The following is a 20,566-nucleotide window of genomic DNA, read 5'->3' as shown; positions in this document are numbered from 1 at the left end:
AACGGAAAATGTCTGCCCACAAAATCTTTCCCACTTTGCTTGATGTTAAACTTTGACAACCGTAGACTCCCGAAAGCCCTCATCTTCAGGAACAGGATCACTGAAGAGAGTAAATCTGGGGACTTTCCAACTACGAGTCATGGCCCACTTATTGGTAAAGAAAACAGGGTTAACCAAGTAGCTGACCCCAACTTACTATAGGGCTATGACACAAATCACAAATTTACAAAAACAAACAAATAAGTAACTTTTACGTAGGTGGATGTAACAGACATGTCAATGATGGAGTTGTCATTAAGCCTCTCTAAGTATAAAAGGTATCGGAGGCAGTAGGACCCTCGACTTCGTATCAGGCTTCAGCTAGCAACTCATAAAACTGAGCATCCCTTATGAAACCAACATTCAGAGAATGGCGATAATACGATGCATGAATGGGGCAGGGGCACCAAATGTTCATATGGTCAGGTTCATGAAAAAGAAGATCTCTCACGTGGAATGTGCAGACATCTGGGGAGTGGCGATATCCTTCAATGAAAACCATGAATGTGTGAGTGAAGGTCTCAAAGATGGCCCATTGAGAACATTAGTAACATAGGCAGCAAAGTCTGGAAGACTGTTTGGACTTGTGAGGAAGGAAGGCCAGAGAAAGGATTGTGCATTGCTCTATGCTAGGGGTCTCTGACTTTTCATGTATTAGGAGCTACTTATGTCCAATGAAAATCCATGCAAACTGCTAATATTATTAGTATTGCAGGGGTGTGGAATTTATTAAAATATCTACTTGTCCAGGGGACAGGTTGCTTCTCAAATCTACTTGTCCTGTAAAAAGATCTACTTGTCCCTTTGGTGCCATGTAGTGTGGCGACAAATATGGCAGCAATCTCATTATGTAAGAGCTCTGATAATAGCCTCTCTGATTATGCCAGGGCTACTACCTTAGTAGGGCTTGAATACTTGCAGTTTCAATCCCTACTGTAGCAATTTCCTTATTTATCCACCTTTCTGCAGATCTGCATACTGGGGCTGGAGGAAGCAGTAAGCAATAGTTCCAGGGCTGAAATGCCTTTGAGTCTGCAAACCTACTAACCTGCATGTTTTAAAGATTTTCACCAGCTTCTCTCTAATATTTTCCCATAATAAGAAAGGTTGGACATTTACTCCTGACAATGGCAGAATCAGAACTTCTTCCAGTGTTGGGAAGAAAGTGGCTGGAGGGAAAATGAACTTGCAAATGCTCAATAGATTTTCACATGAGCAAATCTACACATCGTATTTACCCATGCTAAAATACAGTTCACAAATATTTTATAGGGGTACGACATATACCATGGGTGCACTTTTGTGACTTTCTTTAAGAATTTGGGGCCACATGTCAGTAGGTTCAGATTTGCGACCCGCAAATTACGAGTCAGAGAGACTCGCAATTTACGAGTCGCAAATCCGAATGTAGGATGGCACCATCTGTGATTCGCAAGGGCTTCGCAAATGCCCACCTCATGAATAATCATGAGGTGGGTCGCAATTTGCGACCCCCTTGCGAATGGCGGCCCTCACAGGGATGGTGGCCTGCTGGAGACAGCAGACCACCATGTCTGTGACTGCTTTTTAATAAAGCTGTTTTTTTGTTTTTTTTGTAATGCAGTCCGTTTTCCTTAAAGGAAAATGAGATGCATTACAAAAACGAAAAATGAAACGTTTTCGTTTCATTTTTTCAGAGCAGGCAGTGTTCCGCAGGACCACTGACTGCTCTGAAAAAATGTTTACAGTGACATTCACAATGGGTGAAAACTGCGACTGGTTTGCGCCCGCGTTCGCGGTCACAAAACAATCCTACATTGCACTGCGAGTCGCAATTAGGAAGGGAACACCCCTTCCTAATTGCGAGTTGCAAACCCGTTTTGCGATTCGGTAACCAGGTTACCGAATGGCAAAACTGGGTTTGTGCATCGCAATGTGCAAAAAGCTACCTACATGTGGGTCTTGGTTCCTAATTAGGTCTGGTGTTAACAAAACATTTTGTTTTTATTAAACTTCTATTTCTCTCTCTTTCGGCTGGCTTTACTGTGAGCGATCGCATTCTGCTCTTCCACAAGGAGCATATTGGCACACAAAGTAGTTTTGTTCAGTGTCAGGAACTACAGTGGCAATCATTGACGTAACGAAACTGGAGGGTGCCCCTTTGCAAAGAACATGGAGGAGCCCCCTCTCCAGACTCACTCAGGCCAGGTGCTGTGCTGAAGGGGCCCCCAGGAGGGCGGCTGCGGCCCTTTGTTATGCCACTGGTGGCAACGTGTGCTTTTAGAGTTCAAAAACGTTTTTTTTTTTTTTTTTCCCAGTGTTTGTTACAGTGTTGAGGGCCTGATAGCTCCCACAACAATAAAGTGTTACAAAAGCCATGTCAAAACAAGACATGCATTGATGAAACTAAAAGACTTATAAAAATATGTCAGATCAGTTGGCTTTGTCAGTGTTTGTTTATTTTCATGCTTGCCATAATCGTGTTGAAAATGGTTACACTGATTTTCCATTAGAAATATTTTTGGGAAATACTAGCATGCGCCAACACATTTTACTAAATGACACTTCATTTGCATCTAATCAGAGAGCATTCTGGGAGCATTATACTTAGCCTCATAGCCTAAACTTTTCAAACCTGTATACACGTTTTTTTTTTTGTACTGGAACCAACATCAGTAGTGAAGTGTGACCTTAAAACATTTATTTACAGCACTCACCCTAATAATGAAGGATTTCAAATAATGAACCATAAATACAAGTTCGAACAGCATTATCTTTTGGAAACACATTACCTCAACTGCAGAGAGTTCCACTCTCTGTAAACAGGCAGCCAAAGGGTTTGTGCTGCAGAGGGTTGGGCCTACTTGTCCCAAGGACAAAGTAAACATAAAAACTTGTTGCCCTTGACCCCAAACAAGATGTCCCGGGCGTCGGGCTTCGGGCGATAGGAATTCCACATCCCTGTATTGTAATGGTGACCAGGTCAGAAAAGTTTACCTTAGTGGCCACCATATGGAAGATTACCAGTAGTGATTACCTCAGTGCATTAGGCAGTCTTGCAAGCAGTGATGTAAAAAGGCTTTGGAAATTTGGAATTAGGGTGCCTCACTACCTCACCAGAAGAAAATAACTCCGAATCAGGCCAGTAGCATTGTCCTTTTATACAGATTTTAACATATCGAAATCTTGTATTCCAATTTTCTAAAGCAGTCCCTCTGTTAACAGGATGATTGTATTGGAACACAAGTTATCATCTTGAATTTCTTCATTGTCAAGAAGACCCTGAGGCCATAATGACTGCACACTGCTTTTACAACTCTTTTTTCTGATTGTAACGTGGATGTGCAAGCTGTTGCCTCGGAATTAATTCCATGCTCAACCTTCGGTTTCAAGTCTGTTGGGGAGCAGAAAGGTTTGAGTACCCATTGCTGCAAATCGTAGTAGACAAACTGTCAGGAGAAGCCTGAAAAAAAATAAGCCTGACTTAAAAACTGCTTAAATTGCCAAGAATTCTGGGTAATTTGGAACATGGTTTAATGTTAAAAAATGCCACAACAAACACCAAAGGCCAGGAAAGACATACAACAATCTCCCAACAGGCAAGGAGAAGACAAATGCAAAATGCAAAATAAAGCCACTGATGGACATAGGAGAGTAAGCCTACCACAAATATGGGAATTTTCGGATACTATTGTACACAGGGAATGTAACAAATGCACCAGCAACCACAGTAGTACACCTATAATTTAATCTGAGTACACACATTCATTCATTCATTAGCACAGCATCATAAAGCAAAGAGCTTTAGCAAAGAGTCAGATTTCTGCCTCTACCTGACCTTATCAGCCTCAGATTTTTGAACATAGGCAAAAGGGATGTATGCAGCTGCAAGACATATATGAAAAGTTTGAAGTGGTAACTTTCCATAAACATTTTTAAAATAGACTTTGAATAAATTTAAAATCCATGACCCATAACTCATTCACTGGAGTCAAAGAAATTAGCAACACAAGAAGATGATGGACGGAATACTGAACACTGTCAAACATTCACCTCCGGTCATAATCTGGGTGAAATCCATAATTTTTTTGCCCACCACGCCACCCCAGTTTGGACTCCGCGATCTGCAAATCAGTCTTGACCGTTCTCCCCATGGGAAAAGTGTAGCCCGAACTGCCAGGCCAGGTCCTCCCTGGCCCGGAAACAAGCATCCTCTGTGTCGTTTCGGGGTATCACCCCTCATCAGCCAGGCTATCTTGAATCCAGTGGCATAGTAAGCACAGGACCCACGTCTGGGCATACCCTTCCCACTTAGGTAAACCATAGCAACACAAAAATATGATGAATTTAAAGTCCGGATCTGTGACTGGTGGGGGAGGGGAATGTTTGACGTTGTTCAGCGTTCCCTCCATATGTTCTTTCTGTCAACGAAATCTGGCCATGGCAAGACATACTGCCTTTTCTCTACATTCTCACTCCACAGCAATCACAACACAGAACACCAAGTGTGTACATCATATCACCATTAAGAATTCTATTTTAAAACAATTTTAGAGCTATCATGATAATAGATCACGTTAAGCGGTCCTGACAAAAGATTTATTCTGTTGCCTTTTAGAATTCACAGAACTAACTCATGTTTTCAATGGCTCAATCAGATAAAATGGCCCATCTTAGGCAGGGTAGATCATGCCTCTATTTAAAAAACAAGCATATGCAATACAATAGGTCTTGCATTTTCTTGAGTTAGAGCTGTAGCATTCTAAATTCATAACTGGACTTTTCTTGCAACATAAATTGGTCAACCCCTTCTCATTATTTTGTCTGTTCCTGCCATGTTGTGGTGGTCACTGGTGGCTACTGACATCAGAAATCCTAAGTCCTTGAGGAGAGACAAGAAGATGACTGCACTACCTTGCGTTGTGTAAATGTCTGAACAGAAATTGGAAAATAAGACTGGGAAAGTATTTTCTTTTTACTTTAACTGAATGAAAAGTCTTGCAAGCATTCTTGCCTCCCATTTCAACAGCAGACCTGCCCGAGAAGATGGATGGTTCCAATAAAGAAGCTAAGCAATGCCCTGCGTGCAATGTTGTGAGTGCTGGCAGGGAGAGGCCCTGGAGAGACTTCAGATGCAATGCTAGGATAATCAAGTTTCACATCATTGCTTCTAGGTTTAGCTACATTCTACCAGAAAGGACATATTGTGGCTTTCGTGAGCAGTGAGCTAAACGACCTGGTGTTTCTTTTGTAGAAGAAGCTTATTTTAGGAGCCAGAGGTAAACGAGGGCAGCACTGGAATTAAGCCAAAACAAATGTAAGCTACATTGGAGTAGATGGGAGGAACAGAATGCTGTAATAAAATGCAGGCACCTACCAACCTAAAACACCCACAGTGAAAAGGGGGGAACCAAAGAAGTAACAAAAATAGTCCGTCACAGCAACAGATTAAGAAACCAAAGTGGAATAATACAGTAGTTGGTCACTGCTCTGAAACAGAAAAAGGAGGGAGGAAAAAAGGCAGAACTGACCACTAGTGAGCAAGAATGTTTAAAGGACGTTGCAACCGGCAAGAGAACTCACTTTAAGCCATAAGAAGTAAACTAAAAGTATACACGAGGTTGAACGCTTACACTAGACCTAAAAAAAAAACACAAGCTATCTTCTCAGGTCTAAACCCGGTTTGTTTTATAGGTGTTAATCACCAACAACTTTTTGTTGCTAAGAGATGGTGGTGGCACCTCAATTACAGACACACTTAAAAGGTTGTGGTATTTTATTTACTAGTTTTTGTAGAGCTCTTGCACTTACTAACACGTTAGGATTCTTTTCAAACAAATATAAGACAGATCCAAAATCTGTGATTTACAAGTAACTCAGATATGAGAAGCAACGGGTGAGAGAGGGAGATTACGAAACATTTGTATATCACAAAATACCACACTTTTAAATATATTCTGAAAGTTAATAGAAGGTTTGATTCTTAAATCACAGGAAGGGATAGCTAGGAAGCAGTTTAAGTTCCTGAGAAAAACTGATTCTGGAGTTGTGCAGTTCTGAATCTTGGTACTTCTAAATGCAGAGTTCCTGATTCTCATGCCATGTTGTCTATAAGAAACAGTGAGTAAATTGGCCAGGTAGGTATGCTTGTTCAGTTGCATGGCTTTATAGAGTTGGTAGTCTAATTTAAATTGGATTTTTTTCCTCAACCAGCAACAAGTGGGATATACTAAGGATTGGGTGGTAAGACTCAACATTCTTTATGAAGGTAAGACTTAACAGTCTTCATGAAGGTACGATTCTGACTGTTGAATGTAGTACAGTCTTGAATAGAGTGATCGCAGGATCTGCCCTGCAGGCAGGATTGGAGACAAAGCAAAGCATAAAGACAACTATGTCGGAAACTCACAATAATGAACCTGTAACACCTGACTTGGTAGAGGTGGGCATTTTCAATATCTGATATATTTCAGGTTGTTTCAATCACCTACTAGTGGGTTCTACTGGACAGATTGTAGGCAGAGGTGTCAGAACAGTAGACGTTTTGAATATCACTACTTTTCTACAAAAATGATTCACCTTGTCCTGAAATCTTATACGCAGATTACTCAACCATCACATCCACCATGCGCACACCCACCCTCATCACTATACTAGGTACAAATGTATTTACTGCACAAACATCTGATTCTGCACTTTCATACATATGAAGAGGGCACTAGTGTTGTTCAAACTGAAGGGAAATATCTAACCAAGACTGCAGAAACCTTTTGTGCACTGGAAAACCCAAATGTGGATAAAGGTTCACTGTCTTTACCTGAATGGTGCTATGGGAGAAGGATCTTCATTTAGATCCCAATCAAAAGCCAACAACATTGAACATCCAATTCCTCAATGTTGGACAATTGTGATGCTTCCCCCAATTACACGGTCAATGCAATGTGGGACAACATTGACACAATTTCCATGAAGTGAATGCAATGGCCATTCCAGCAGCATATTGCCTCAAGCCATTTCATTGAATTACTATTGTTTTCCATCTCAGGCAATTGTGATGTGTGCTAGATCAGCGAAAGCCACTGGATGCCAGTTTGCCAAAATGTGTTTTAAATAGGCTGTAATAATTAAAAAACAAGCAGCATGGATTGTGACAAAAACTCCATGAATAGTAGTTGACCCCAGTAATCACTGATCAGGCTCAGATTACTTTATTACATTCTATCCATCACTGAGCTCTGAACAGGACCAAGTCAATAAGTTTGGAGTATAATACTCAGTGCTTTAAGGGCTCAAACTATGAGCTTCTCTCAGTACTTAAAGGCTGCAACACGACTTACGACAGGAGAAGTTTCTTTTTCGATATAGCCAAACATGAGAATTGGCTCCCAGTCAAAATTAGGATAATAAACAACTATCTGAATTTTCAATGTGGGTTAAAACAATCCAACTGTAGTAATCTCGTTACCAGTTTTCAGTCTCAAATCAGTGCTTGAATGTCTTTGAATCATTAGCACTTTGTTGGCAGATGGAATGTAATGTCAACCAAAACGAATAGACTAATATAGACTTTATAGACTTAAGCAAAGCAGCCCTTGCTGTATCATTATCAAATTCTGCACCAATCCTGTGACATTCCATGCAGCGGGGAAAATGAGGGTAAATACTTACCAAATTAAAAAGATGGTTGTATGTCATATAGACAACAGTCCTGCTTAAACCTTCAAGAAGGTTCACAGAGGATAGGGGAGGAGTTTCCACAGCACGCCCACCAATGACAACATCAAGGAACGCAGCAACACAGCCCTGAAAGCATACAAATAGATTTTCATTTCCATAACAAATATTTATTCCAAGAACAGCCACAACAAACAAAATATTTCATGGGCAAGCAAAGAAGGCAATTTGAACTCACCAACATCTTTCCATTGATTGGGTTTGGCTCTAAATGTAACCTAAAATGTTTTAGCTGCACACACTTTTTTCAGCACATTAAAAATGAAAATAATAGAGTAGCTGGACCGCTTTCAACCACACACAATATCAAACTACAAATCGGACCCAATAAACAAGACACTTAGGGTTTGATTACAAGTTGAGGCTTTATTTATCCCCCCACTAACAAATAATGAAACCATGGAGTACGTTATTTATCAGCTGCGATAAATAACACGTATTTTGAGTTTATAGGGAATAACGTGCAGTGGAAGGTGCTTAACCCACCAAAATTACATGACATGGTAAACACCATAAGGTTTCCCCTGTTAAATTTCGGCAGGTTTGACCTGCTGAAATTTAACAAATGATGAATTATTTTATGCATCCAATAATTATTGGATGTGTTAAATAAAACCAAACTCGTAGTTCCATTCCATGTGAGAACAGGAGTTTAAGCGCAGGACAGAATTAAACACCAAACTAGTAATCAGGCCCTTAGTGAAAAGATGCCTCACTATCAAGACCAGGAGACAGTCTTGGAAAAACTGTGTTAATGAAAACAGGCTATAGGATATGCTAAATGTTTCTGGTTGGCAAAAACAGATTAGTGTCACTTTAAAGGGCCAGTTAATTATATTTGTATTGTTTAGTAGGATTATCTACCTTTTTAACAATCATAACCCAATAAAATAAACAAGGATTAGCAAAGCTGATAGGTCTAGCATTTGAAACTACTGGCTCTACCATTGCCTTTTGTTCCTTCTGTACAGCATGCCATTGCCGACTCTGGCAAAGATTTGTAGTAATGCTGTACTGCGGCACGGCGAAATATAATAATATAAAAACAATTATGACGCATACAGCGCTAATGCACTTTATGTAATAAAAAAAAAGTGCATTAGGCCCGGCTGCATCGTAGCATTTTTTTATTCGTTTTAGCCACACTGGAAAGCATCTGCACTGCTGTACATCATGCCTACAAAACAATGCCAAAGCCAATAGTTTTAATAGGTGAGACCTATTGGCTATGCCAATGCTTGTTATATCTTCTGCTACCATGCAGCAGAACAAACAGGCATACAGTACAATTCACATTGTTTCCAGCAGAGGCAGCGTCTCTATGCGTTTCAACCCAATGTTTTAGAAGGAAAACACTGATCAAATAAAAAAAATTAAAAAGACTAACCCATGATAGAGTATATCAGAATGATCACACATGAAGTTGCACTAGCTGACCTACTCCAATATCTAATGAGCTCAATCCAATCTAGCAGAGGAAAAAGGTACTAGAGCACCACGTCAAAATGTCAGAATGGTCACATTCCTTTACTATGCCAGACAAAGCAGCAGTGATCATCCTCTCCCGAGTGGATTTTGTTTTGCAGAACTTCCATTGGAGATTTTCCTCAAGCAATGTTTTCTCAGAGAGTTTACTCTTGTCGTCAATGTGTAGAAAAATGCCACTGTTGGCATGGTTACCCCCTAACTTTTTGCCTTTTGTTGATGCTAGTTATGAATGAAAGTGTGCTAGGACCCAGCACCAGTGTTCTTTCCCTAAACTGTACCTTTGTCTCCACAACTGGCACAGCCCTGGCACACAGTAAGTCCCTTGTAACTGGTAACCCTGGTACCAAAAGCCCTGTGGCCAGGGAAGGTCTCTAAGGGCTGCAGCATGTCTTATGCCACCCTGGGGACCCCTCACTCAGCACATGCACGCTGCCTCACAGCTTGGGTGTGCTGGTGGGGAGAAAATGACTAAGCCGACATGGCACTCCCTTCAGGGTGCCATGCCTACAACCCACTGCCTGTGGCAGAGGTAAGTCACCCCTCTAGCAGGCCTTACAGCCCTAAGGCAGGGTGCACTATACCACAGGTGAGGGCATAGCTGCATGAGCACTATGCCCCTATAGTGTCTAAGTCAATTCTTAGACATTGTAAGTGCCGGGTAGCCATAAAGAGTATATGGTCTGGGAGTTTGTCAAACACGAACTCCACAGTTCCATAATGGCTACACTGAATACTGGGAAGTTTGGTATCAAACTTCTCAGCACAATAAATCCACACTGATGCCAGTGTGGGATTTATTGAGAAAGGCACACAGAGGGCATCTTAGAGATGCCCCATGTATACCAGCCCAACTACTAGTGCTAGGCTGACCAGTTTCTGCCAGCCTATCACATCCAGACGGGTTTCTGGCCACATGGGGTGAGGTCCTTTGTGCACTCTGTGACCAGGAACAAAGCCTGTACTGGGTGGAGGTGCTTCACACCTCCCCCTGCAGGAACTAACACCTGGCGGTAAGACTCAAAGGCTCAAGCCTGGTGTTAGCACTCCAGCTAGTGAAGATGCCCGGACACAGCCCCCCCTTTTGGCGGAAAGTCTAGAGGAGATAATGAGAAAACAAGGAGGAGTCACCCTCCAGCCAGGACATTCCATATGGTGTCCTGAGCTGAGGTGAACCCTGCCTTTGGAAATGCTCCATCTTGATTCAGAGGATTCCCCCCCCCAATAGGGATGTGCCCCCCTCCCCTCAGGGGGGAGGCACAAGGATGGTGTAGCCACCCTCAGGGACAGTAGCCATTGGCTACTGCCCTCCAGCCCTAAACACACCCCTAAATTGTGTATTTAGGGGCGACCCTGAACCCAGGAAAACAGATTCCTGACAACCTGAAACAAGAAGGAGGACTGCTGACCTGAAAGCCCTGCAGAGATGACTGAGACAACAACTGACTTGGCCCCAGCCCTACCGTCCTGTCTCCAGACTCAAAGAACCTGCAACAGCGACGCATCAAGCGGGACCAGCGACCTCTGCCAAATAAGGACTGCCCTCCAACCCAAAGGACAAAGAAACTCCAGAGGACAGCGGCTCTGTCTGAACAACAAAGAAACAACCATCTTTAAAGGGACTCCAGCCTCACTCCGGAAGTGTGAGTCCCCACACACTCTGCACCAGACGCCCCCAGCTCGTGTCCAGAAGAACCAACACTGCAGAGAGGACCCCCAGGCGACTCCAACGATGTGGACACCATGAGATGACCTCCCTGCACCCCCACAGCGACGCCTGCAGAGAGAATCCAGAGGCTCCCCCTGACAGTGACTGCCCAGTAACAAAGAACCCAACACCTGGGAGAAGTACTGCACCCGCAGCTCCCAGGCCCGAGAGAAACCAACTACCGGTGCAGGAGTGACCAGCAGGTGGCCCTCTTCGTTACCCAGTCAGTGGCTGGCCCAGGAAGCCCCTCTGTGCCCTGCTTGCATTGCCAGAGTGACCACCGGGTCTCTCCATTGATTCCGACTTAAAACCCAACACATACCTTGCACACTGCACCCGGCCGCCCCCTGTGCTGCTGAGAGTGTATTTTGTGTGCCTGTTTGTGAAACACCCCCCCCCCCCATCCTTCCCCCCAGCTGACCCTTCCAGTGCTCTACAAAACTTGGGGTTGACTTGAACCACCAACAGTGGGCTGCCTATGCCCCAGAGACTGAACTTGTAAGTGCTTTACTTACCTGCTAAACTAACTTGTACTTACCTCCCCCAAGAACTGTTGATTTTTGCAGTGTCCACTTTTAAAATAGCTTATTGCCTTTTTTGCCAGAACTGTGTAAATTACTGTTTTAATTCAAAGTTCCATATTTACCTATGCCAAGTACCTTACAATTTACGTACGTACTTGAATTCTGAATCTTGTAGTTCTAAAATAAATTAAGAAAATAATATTTTTTCTATTTAAACACCTATTGGCCTGGAGTTAAGTCTGAGTGTGTTCTCATTTACTGCCTGAGTGTGTACAACAAATGCTATTGCTCGACCACACTAACACAAAATAGAGCATTAATTAGCATTATCTATTATTTCCACTATCAACCTCTAGCGGGAAGCCTTGGACTCTGTGCACACGATCTCTCACTTTGAGATAGTATATACAGAGCCAAATTCCTACAGTCAGCATATCACAAGGTTTGTTAGAGTGATGGGACAAGAGGCATTCTCTAACACCAGAAATATCCACAAGTATATTTTCAATATTGGAATCTATGTAACTTATTGTTGACCTACATGTGATTCTTATGTTAGGCATCCATAAGTGAAATTTACGTACAAAAAATTTGCAGCACAGCTGTGTGGGTGTATCTATGCCTACTATTTGTAAGCTACATAGGATTCTAGAAGCTAAGCAGGTATGAAGATAATTAAGTCACGTTTGACTTAGAATTCTAAATCTGTATTTGTGAATTGGACCTATAAACGTGCCAGTAGGCACAAAAGAAGAGAGAAGGGGGTGTGGTATTGATTTAAAACTAAATGTGTGCTGATCAAATAGAAGTGAGCGAGGTATTCAGATTCTGAAAATAATCTCCAGGACAGATGGCCACATTTTAACAAACATATCTGGATAGTTCCTCAATTCGTAGGTATTTTAGCAGGAAGTGCCTAGTACTGAAAAGGCCAAAGAAGGGTCAGACTGGGACAGAAACATGCCTGGGAGCAAAAACAAAAGTGGTCCCTGGTAGCCAATTTGGACAGCACAAAAAGTGCCCCACACCTGTAAATCAAGCCAGTTTTTAACTTGTAAAGACATAGGCGGTCATTACAACATTGGCAGTAAAAGGCACTTACCGCCGTGCAGAAGACCGCCAACACACCGCCGCGGCATTCCGCCACAGCTATTATGACCCACATCTCGAAATCCGACAAAATTCAGACACCCACACAAGTCCGCCACACCAAAGGTCAGTGATAAACTGGCAAAACCCAAACCTCCACTGTAGGAAGTTGGCTCTGTATGTGCTATTTCAAAGTAAGGAATAGCATGCACAGAGTCCAAGGGTTCCCCTTAGAGGTAAAATAGTGGTAAAAATAGATAATACTAATGCTCTATTTTGTGGTAGTGTGGTCGAGCAGTAGGCTTATCCAAGGAGTAGTGTTAAGCATTTGTTGTACATACACATAGACAATAAATGAGGTACACACACTCGGAGACAAATCCAGCCAATAGGTTTTGTTATAGAAAATGAAAATGTCACTTACCCAGTGTACATCTGTTCGTGGCATCAGTCGCTGAGATTCACATGGTATGCATGAGCTCGCCATCTGGTGTTGGGTCGGAGTGTTACAAGTTGTTTTTCTTCGAAGAAGTGTTTTCGAGTCACGGGACCGAGTGACTCCTCCTTCTGTGCTCATTGCGCATGGGCGTCGACTCCATCTTCGATTGTTTTCCCCGCAGAGGGTGAGGTAGGAGTTGTACTATAGTAATAGTGCCCGCGCAATGAAAAATGTAAGTATGTACCTATTAAAGGATTAAGTAATATATATACAAATGTACAAAATTGAAGGTAACTTCTGAACTGCTACAGGCTTCCGGGGAGGTGGGTGGGTCCATGTGAATCTCAGCGACTGATGCCACGAACAGATGTACACTGGGTAAGTGACATTTTCAGTTCGATGGCATCTGTCGCTGTAGATACACATGGTATGCATAGACTAGTAAGCAGTTAGGTCCCCATAAGCGGTGGTTTTAGCCTGTAGGAGTAGAAGTTGTCTGAAATAGAGTTCTTAATACAGCTTGACCTACTGTAGCTTGTTGTGCGGATAGCACATCTATACAGTAGTGTTTGGTGAATGTGTGAGGCGTAGACCAAGTGGCTGCCTTACATATTTCCTGCATTGGGATGTTTCCTAAAAAGGCCATTGAAGCACCTTTTTTCCTTGTTGAATGTGCCCTGGGAGTAATGGGCAGTTGTCTTTTTGCTTTAAGGTAGCAGATTTGGATGCATTTAACTATCCATCTGGCTATACCTTGTTTTGATATTGGGTTACCTGCATGAGGTTTTTGGAATGCAATAAATAGCTGTTTAGTTTTTCTGATGTTCTTTGTTCTGTCAATGTAGTACATTAATGCTCTTTTGACATCTAATGTATGTAGTGCTCTTTCAGCCACAGAATCTGGCTGTGGGAAAAATACTGGTAGTTCTACCGTTTGATTTAGATGGAATGGTGAAATAACTTTTGGTAAAAATTTTGGATTAGGTCGTAGGACGACCTTATTTTTATGTATTTGTATAAAAGGCTCTTGTGTTGTGAACGCTTGAATTTCACTTACTCTTCTTAGAGATGTAATGGCGATGAGAAAGGCAACTTTCCAGGTTAGGAATTGTATTCCGCAAGAGTGCATGGGTTCGAAAGGTGGGCCCATGAGTCTTGTTAGAACCACGTTTAGGTTCCATGAAGGAACAGGTGGTGTTCTTGGTGGTATAATTCTTTTAAGCCCTTCTATAAATGCTTTGATAACTGGTATCCTATACAAGGAAGTTGAATAGGTAGTTTGCAGGTATGCAGATATTGCTGCAAGGTGTATTTTAATAGAAGAGAAGGCTAGCTTTGCTTTTTGTAAATGGAGCAAGTAATTTACTATATGTTTTGGAGTTGCATCTAGCGGTTGTATCTGATTATGATGGCAGTACCAAACAAATCTTTTCCACTTACTTGCGTAGCAGTGTCTAGTGGATGGCCTTCTGGCCTGCTTTATGACTTCCATACACTCTTGGCTAAGTTGTAAGTGTCCGAATTCTAGGATTTCAGGAGCCAGATTGCTAGATTCAGCGATGCTGGGTCCGGGTGTCTGATCTGTTGGTTGTGTTGCGTTAACAGATCTGGTTTGTTGGGCAGTTTGATGTGTGGTACTACAGACAGATCTAGCAGTGTTGTGTACCAGGGTTGTCTTGCCCAAGTTGGTGCTATTAAAATGAGTTTGTTTTGACTCAATTTGTTTACTAGGTAAGGAAGGAGAGGGAGAGGAGGAAAAGCGTAAGCAAATATTCCTGACCAGTTCATCCATAGGGCATTGCCTTGGGATTGCTTGTGTGGGTATCTGGACGCGAAGTTTTGGCATTTTGCGTTCTCTTTTGTTGCAAATAAGTCTATTTGTGGTGTTCCCCAGAGTGTGAAGTAGGTGTTCAGAATCTGTGGGTGGATTTCCCATTCGTGGACTTGCTGGTGATCTCGAGAGAGATTGTCTGCCAGCTGATTCTGGATCCCCGGAATAAACTGTGCTATTAGACCAATCTGATGGTGGATTGCCCACTTCCATATTTTTTGAGCTAACAAGCTTAACTGCGTTGAATGTGTTCCTCCTTGTTTGTTTAGATAATACATCGTTGTCATGTTGTCTGTTTTGACAAGGATGTATTTGTGGGTTATGATTGGTTGGAAAGCTTTTAGTGCTTGAAAAACTGCTAATAATTCTAGATGATTTATATGCAGTTTTGTTTGATGTATGTTCCATTGTCCTCTTATGTTGTGTTGATTGAGATGTGCTCACCACCCTGTCATGGAAGCATCTGTTGTTATTACGTACTCTGGCACTGGGTCTTGGAAAGGCCGCCCTATGTTTAAATTTATACTGTTCCACCATAGAAGCGAGAGGTAAGTTTGGCGGTCTAGCAACACCAGATCTAGAAGGTGACCCTGTGCTTGAGACCACTGTGAGGCTAGGCACTGTTGTAAGGGCCTCATGTGCAGTCTTGCGTTTGGGACAATGGCTATGCATGAGGACATCATGCCTAGGAGCTGTAGTATTGTTCTTGCTTGTATTGTTTGGTTTGGAGACATGTGTTGAATGACCCTGTTGAAATTGTGGATCCTTTGTGGAGTTGGCGTTGCTACTCCTTTTGTCGTGTCTATTATGGCTCCTAGATATTGCTGTACTTTGCTTGGCAGAATGTTTGATTTTGCAAAGTTGACGGTGAACCCTAGTTTGTAGAGGGTTTGTATGACTTGATTTGTGTGGTTTGAGCATTGTGTGAGCGAACTGGTTTTGATTAGCCAGTCGTCTAGATACGGGAACACATGTATTTGCTGCCTTCTGATGTGTGCAGCGACTACTGCTAGGCATTTTGTGAATACTCTTGGAGCGGTTGTTAAACCAAAAGGCAATACTTTGAATTGGTAATGTATTCCTTTGAATACAAACCTTAGATATTTCCTGTGTGATTGATGTATTGGTATATGGAAATATGCGTCCTTGAGGTCTAGGGTTGTCATGTAGTTGTGTTTTTTGAGCAATGGTAACACTTCTTGTAGTGTGACCATGTGAAAGTGGTCTGATTTGATGAATGTGTTTACTACTCTGAGGTCTAGAATTGGTCTCAGTGTTTCGTCCTTTTTTGGTATCAAGAAGTACAGTGAATAAACTCCTGTGTTTATTTGTGTGCTTGGTACTAATTCTATTGCATTTTTTTGCAGTAGTGCTTGAACTTCTATCTCTAGAAGCTGTGAATGGTATTTTGATAAATTTTGTGATTTTGGTGGTATGTCTGGAGGGAATTGCAGGAATTCTATGCAATAACCATGCTGGATAATTGCTAGGACCCATGTGTCTGTAGTTATTTTGTCCCATTCTTCGTAATATTGACGTATCCTCCCCCCCACTGGTGTTGTGTGGGAGGGGTGTGTGACATGTGAGTCACTGCTTGTTGGTAGTGGTTTTGGGGCTTTGAAATCTTCCCCTATTCCTAGGGAATTGCCCCCCTCTATACTGGCCCCGAAAACCTCCCCTGTACTGTCCCTGGTAGGTGGGCGGTGCGGACTGTGAGGTGCTAGCTTGTGTGGCCTGACCCCGAAACCCTCCTCTAAAAGGTGTTTTGCGGAAGGTGTTATAAGATCCTCTGCTCTGCGGGGAGTAGAGTGCGCCCATGGCCTTGGCAGTGTCAGTGTCCTTCTTGAGCTTTTCTATGGCTGTGTCGACCTCCGGACCGAACAGAAGTTTTTCGTTTACTGGCATGTTAAGCACTGCCTGCTGAATTTCTGGCTTGAATCCAGACGTTCTGAGCCATGCGTGCCTACGGATGGTAACCGACGTATTAATGGTCCTCGCGGCCGTGTCTGCTGCATCCATGGAGGAGCATATTTGATTGTTGGAAATGTTTTGACCCTCCTCAACAACCTGTTTTGCTCTTTTTTGCAGATCTTTTGGGAGATGTTCAATGAGATGCTGCATCTCATCCCAGTGGGCTCTGTCGTATCGCGCTAGCAGCGCTTGTGAATTTGCGATGCGCCACTGGTTTGCTGCTTGGACAGCAACCCTCTTCCCGGCTGCATCGAACTTCCTGCTTTCTTTATCTGGGGGAGGTGCATCCCCAGAAGTGTGTGAATTTGCCCGTTTTCTGGCAGCCCCTACCACCACAGAATCTGGTGGCAGCTGAGAGGTGATGAATACAGGGTCCGTAGGAGGCGCCTTATACTTTTTGTCCACCCTAGGCGTCACTGCCCTACTTTTAACTGGCTCCTTGAAAATGTCCTTTGCATGGCGTAGCATGCCTGGGAGCATCGGCAGGCTTTGGTAGGAGCTGTGGGTTGAAGAGAGGGTGTTAAATAAAAAATCATCCTCTACTTGTTCCGAGTGGAGTTCCACATTATGGAATAGTGCTGCTCTAGCCACCACTTGTGAGTAGGCTGTGCTGTCTTCCGGTGGTGATGGCCTAGTTGGGTATGTGTCTGGGCTGTTATCAGACACTGGTGCGTCGTACAAGTCCCACGCATCCTGATCTTGGTCATCGTGGCTCATGGCGGTGTGAGCTGGCGAATGTGACGGGGTGTAAGTTGGCGAAGCCGGAGTTACAGGTGGAGGTGAGGGAGGAGGTGTTACCTTTTGTGCTGTTTGTTGCTGAGAAGTAAACTGAAGCGTTCTCTTTCGTTTGACAGGTGGAAGGGTACTGATCTTCCCAGTCCCCTGCTGAATAAAGATACGCTTTTGCGTGTGATCCACGTCAGTGGATTGCAGTTCTTGTTCAAATCTATGTTTGTTCATTTGAGAAGACATAGAATGCTCTTCAGTATAGGAGCCAGAAACAGGGTCTGATGTCGCTTTTTTCGGCTCCGAAAACCCTGTTGATTGTTTTTTCGGCTCCGAGGTAACCTTACTCTTTTTCTGTGCCGAAAATTCTTTGCCTCTATGGTCTTCGGCGCCACTGTCTCGGCGTCGATCCGTGTCGACACCGAACTCTCGGTGTCGATGCTTCTGTTTAGCACTCTCTCGGTCCCGAGGAGGCTGCGTGCCGGTGTCTCGACCGGAGTCGGACGATCTCGACACTGAATGGGCCTTTTTCGGTGCCGATTGTTGGTCACCGAGAATTTGGGTGGAGCCATGGCCGGTTGGCAGTGGCGTCCCCTGGGCCTTCTTTCCTTTTTTAAGGTCTGATCTCGACGTCTTACTCACAGTTTTTGTAGAGTCTAGCTCGTCGGAGTCTGAATCCTGGATGGAAAAGGATTCCTCCTGTTCCTCTTCTGTCTCGAACTGTCGACGCTCTTTTGGCGTGGACGCCATCTGCAGTCTTCTCGCTCGACGGTCGCGCAGAGTTTTTCGGGACCGGAACGCCCGACAGGCCTCACAGGATTCTTCGCTGTGCTCGGGTGACAGGCACAGGTTACAGACCGAGTGTAGGTCCGTATAAGGATATTTGTTGTGGCATTCGGGGCAGAATCGAAACGGGGTCCGTTCCATCGGCGTTGTTCTCCACGCGGTCGGGCCGACTAGGCCCCGACGGGGTGCCGAAATCTACCCCGAAGGGCACCGAAGCGCTTCGATGTTCAACGCGTCGTCGTATGTGTCTATCTCTAACCGGATCGCAACGATACCGTCGAAAATCTTCCGTTTTCAGCTATCTTTCCGTTCCGAAACTCGGAGCGACAGGAACACGTCCGAACCCGATGGCGGAAAGAAAACAATCGAAGATGGAGTCGACGCCCATGCGCAATGAGCACAGAAGGAGGAGTCATCCGGTCCCGTGACTCGAAAACACTTCTTCGAAGAAAAACAACTTGTAACACTCCGACCCAACACCAGATGGCGAGCTCATGCATACCATGTGTATCTACAGCGACAGATGCCATCGAACATATCTTTTCTTAGTTTATTTTAAGAACCACAGGTTCAAATTTAACATGTAATATCTTGTTTGAAAGGTATTGCATGTAAGTACATTAGGAACTTTGAATCATTTCAATTGCATGTATACTTTTCAAGTTATTCACAAATAGCTACTTTAAAAGTGGACACTTAGTGCAATTTTCACAGTTCCTGGGGGAGGTAAGTATTTGTTAGTTTTACCAGGTAAGTAAGACACTTACAGGGCTTAGTTCTTGGTCCAAAGTAGCCCACCGTTGGGGGTTCAGAGCAACCCCAAAGTTACCACACCAGCAGCTCAGGGCCGGTCAGGTGCAGAGTTCAAAGTGGTGCCCAAAACACATAGGCTTTAATGGAGAAGGGGGTGCCCCGGTTCCAGTCTGCCAGCAGATAAGTACCCGCGTCTTCGGAGGGCAGACCAGGGGGGTTTTGTAGGGCACCGGGGGGGGACACAAGCCCACACAGGAATTTCACCCTCAGCGGCGCGGGGGCAGCCGGGTGCAGTGTTAGAACAAGCGTCGGGTTTGTAGTGTTAGTCTATGGGAGATCTCGGGATCTCTTCAGCGCTGCAGGCAGGCAAGGGGGGGGTTCCTCGGGGAAACCTCCACTTGGGCAAGGGAGAGGGACTCCTGGGGGTTACTTCTCCAGTGAAAGTCCGGTCCTTCAGGTCCTGGGGGCTGCGGGTGCAGGGTCTCTCCCAGGCGTCGGGACTTAGGATTCAAAGAGTCGCGGTCAGGGGAAGCCTCGGGATTCCCTCTGCAGGCGGCGCTGTGGGGGCTCAGGGGGGACAGGTTTTGGTACTCACAGTATCAGAGTAGTCCTGGGGTCCCTCCTGAGGTGTTGGATCTCCACCAGCCGAGTCGGGGTCGCCGGGTGCAGTGTTGCAAGTCTCACGCTTCTTGCGGGGAGCTTGCAGGGTTCTTTCAAGGCTGCTGGAAACAAGGTTGCAGCCTTTCTTGGAGCAGGTCCGCTGTCCTCGGGAGTTTCTTGTCTTTTCGAAGCAGGGGCAGTCCTCAGAGGATGTCGAGGTCGCTGGTCCCTTTGGAAGGCGTCGCTGGAGCAGGATCTTTGGAAGGCAGGAGACAGGCCGGTGAGTTTCTGGAGCCAAGGCAGTTGTCGTCTTCTGGTCTTCCTCTGCAGGGGTTTTTCAGCTAGGCAGTCCTTCTTCTTGTAGTTGCAGGAATCTAATTTTCTAGGGTTCAGGGTAGCCCTTAAATACTAAATTTAAGGGCGTGTTTAGGTCTGGGGGGTTAGTAGCCAATGGCTACTAGCCCTGAGGGTGGGTACACCCTCTTTGTGCCTCCTCCCAAGGGGAGGGGGTCACAATCCTAACCCTATTGGGGGAATCCTCCATCTGCAAGATGGAGGATTTCTAAAAGTTAGAGTCACTTCAGCTCAGGACACCTTAGGGGCTGTCCTGACTGGCCAGTGACTCCTCCTTGTTGCTTTCTTTGTTCCCTCCAGCCTTGCCGCCAAAAGTGGGGGCCGTGGCCGGAGGGGGCGGGCAACTCCACTAAGCTGGAGTGCCCTGCTGGGCTGTGACAAAGGGGTGAGCCTTTGAGGCTCACCGCCAGGTGTCACAGCTCCTGCCTGGGGGAGGTGTTAGCATCTCCACCCAGTGCAGGCTTTGTTACTGGCCTCAGAGTGACAAAGGCACTCTCCCCATGGGGCCAGCAACATGTCTCTGGTGTGGCAGGCTGCTGGAACTAGTC

At 44.5% G+C, this 20,566-nt stretch overlaps 1 protein-coding gene across 13 annotated transcripts in view; it reads right to left on the bottom strand.

The window, feature by feature from the left end:
* Nucleotides 1-20,566, bottom strand: part of GAPVD1 (GTPase activating protein and VPS9 domains 1) — a 418,483-nt gene that overhangs the window by 273,013 nt on the left and 124,904 nt on the right. For all 13 annotated transcript variants that reach the window (XM_069241756.1, XM_069241749.1, XM_069241751.1 and 10 more), the window contains exon 5: nt 7,687-7,821. In XM_069241756.1, the coding sequence (XP_069097857.1) occupies nt 7,687-7,821 (135 nt within the window). The remainder of the gene's footprint in view (nt 1-7,686; nt 7,822-20,566) is intronic.

This window comes from Pleurodeles waltl, chromosome 6 (genome assembly GCF_031143425.1).
Source record: "Pleurodeles waltl isolate 20211129_DDA chromosome 6, aPleWal1.hap1.20221129, whole genome shotgun sequence".
Classification (NCBI taxonomy): domain Eukaryota; kingdom Metazoa; phylum Chordata; class Amphibia; order Caudata; family Salamandridae; genus Pleurodeles; species Pleurodeles waltl.
Note: the sequence above shows the minus strand (reverse complement) of the source record. Positions and strands in the feature narration are given on the sequence as shown.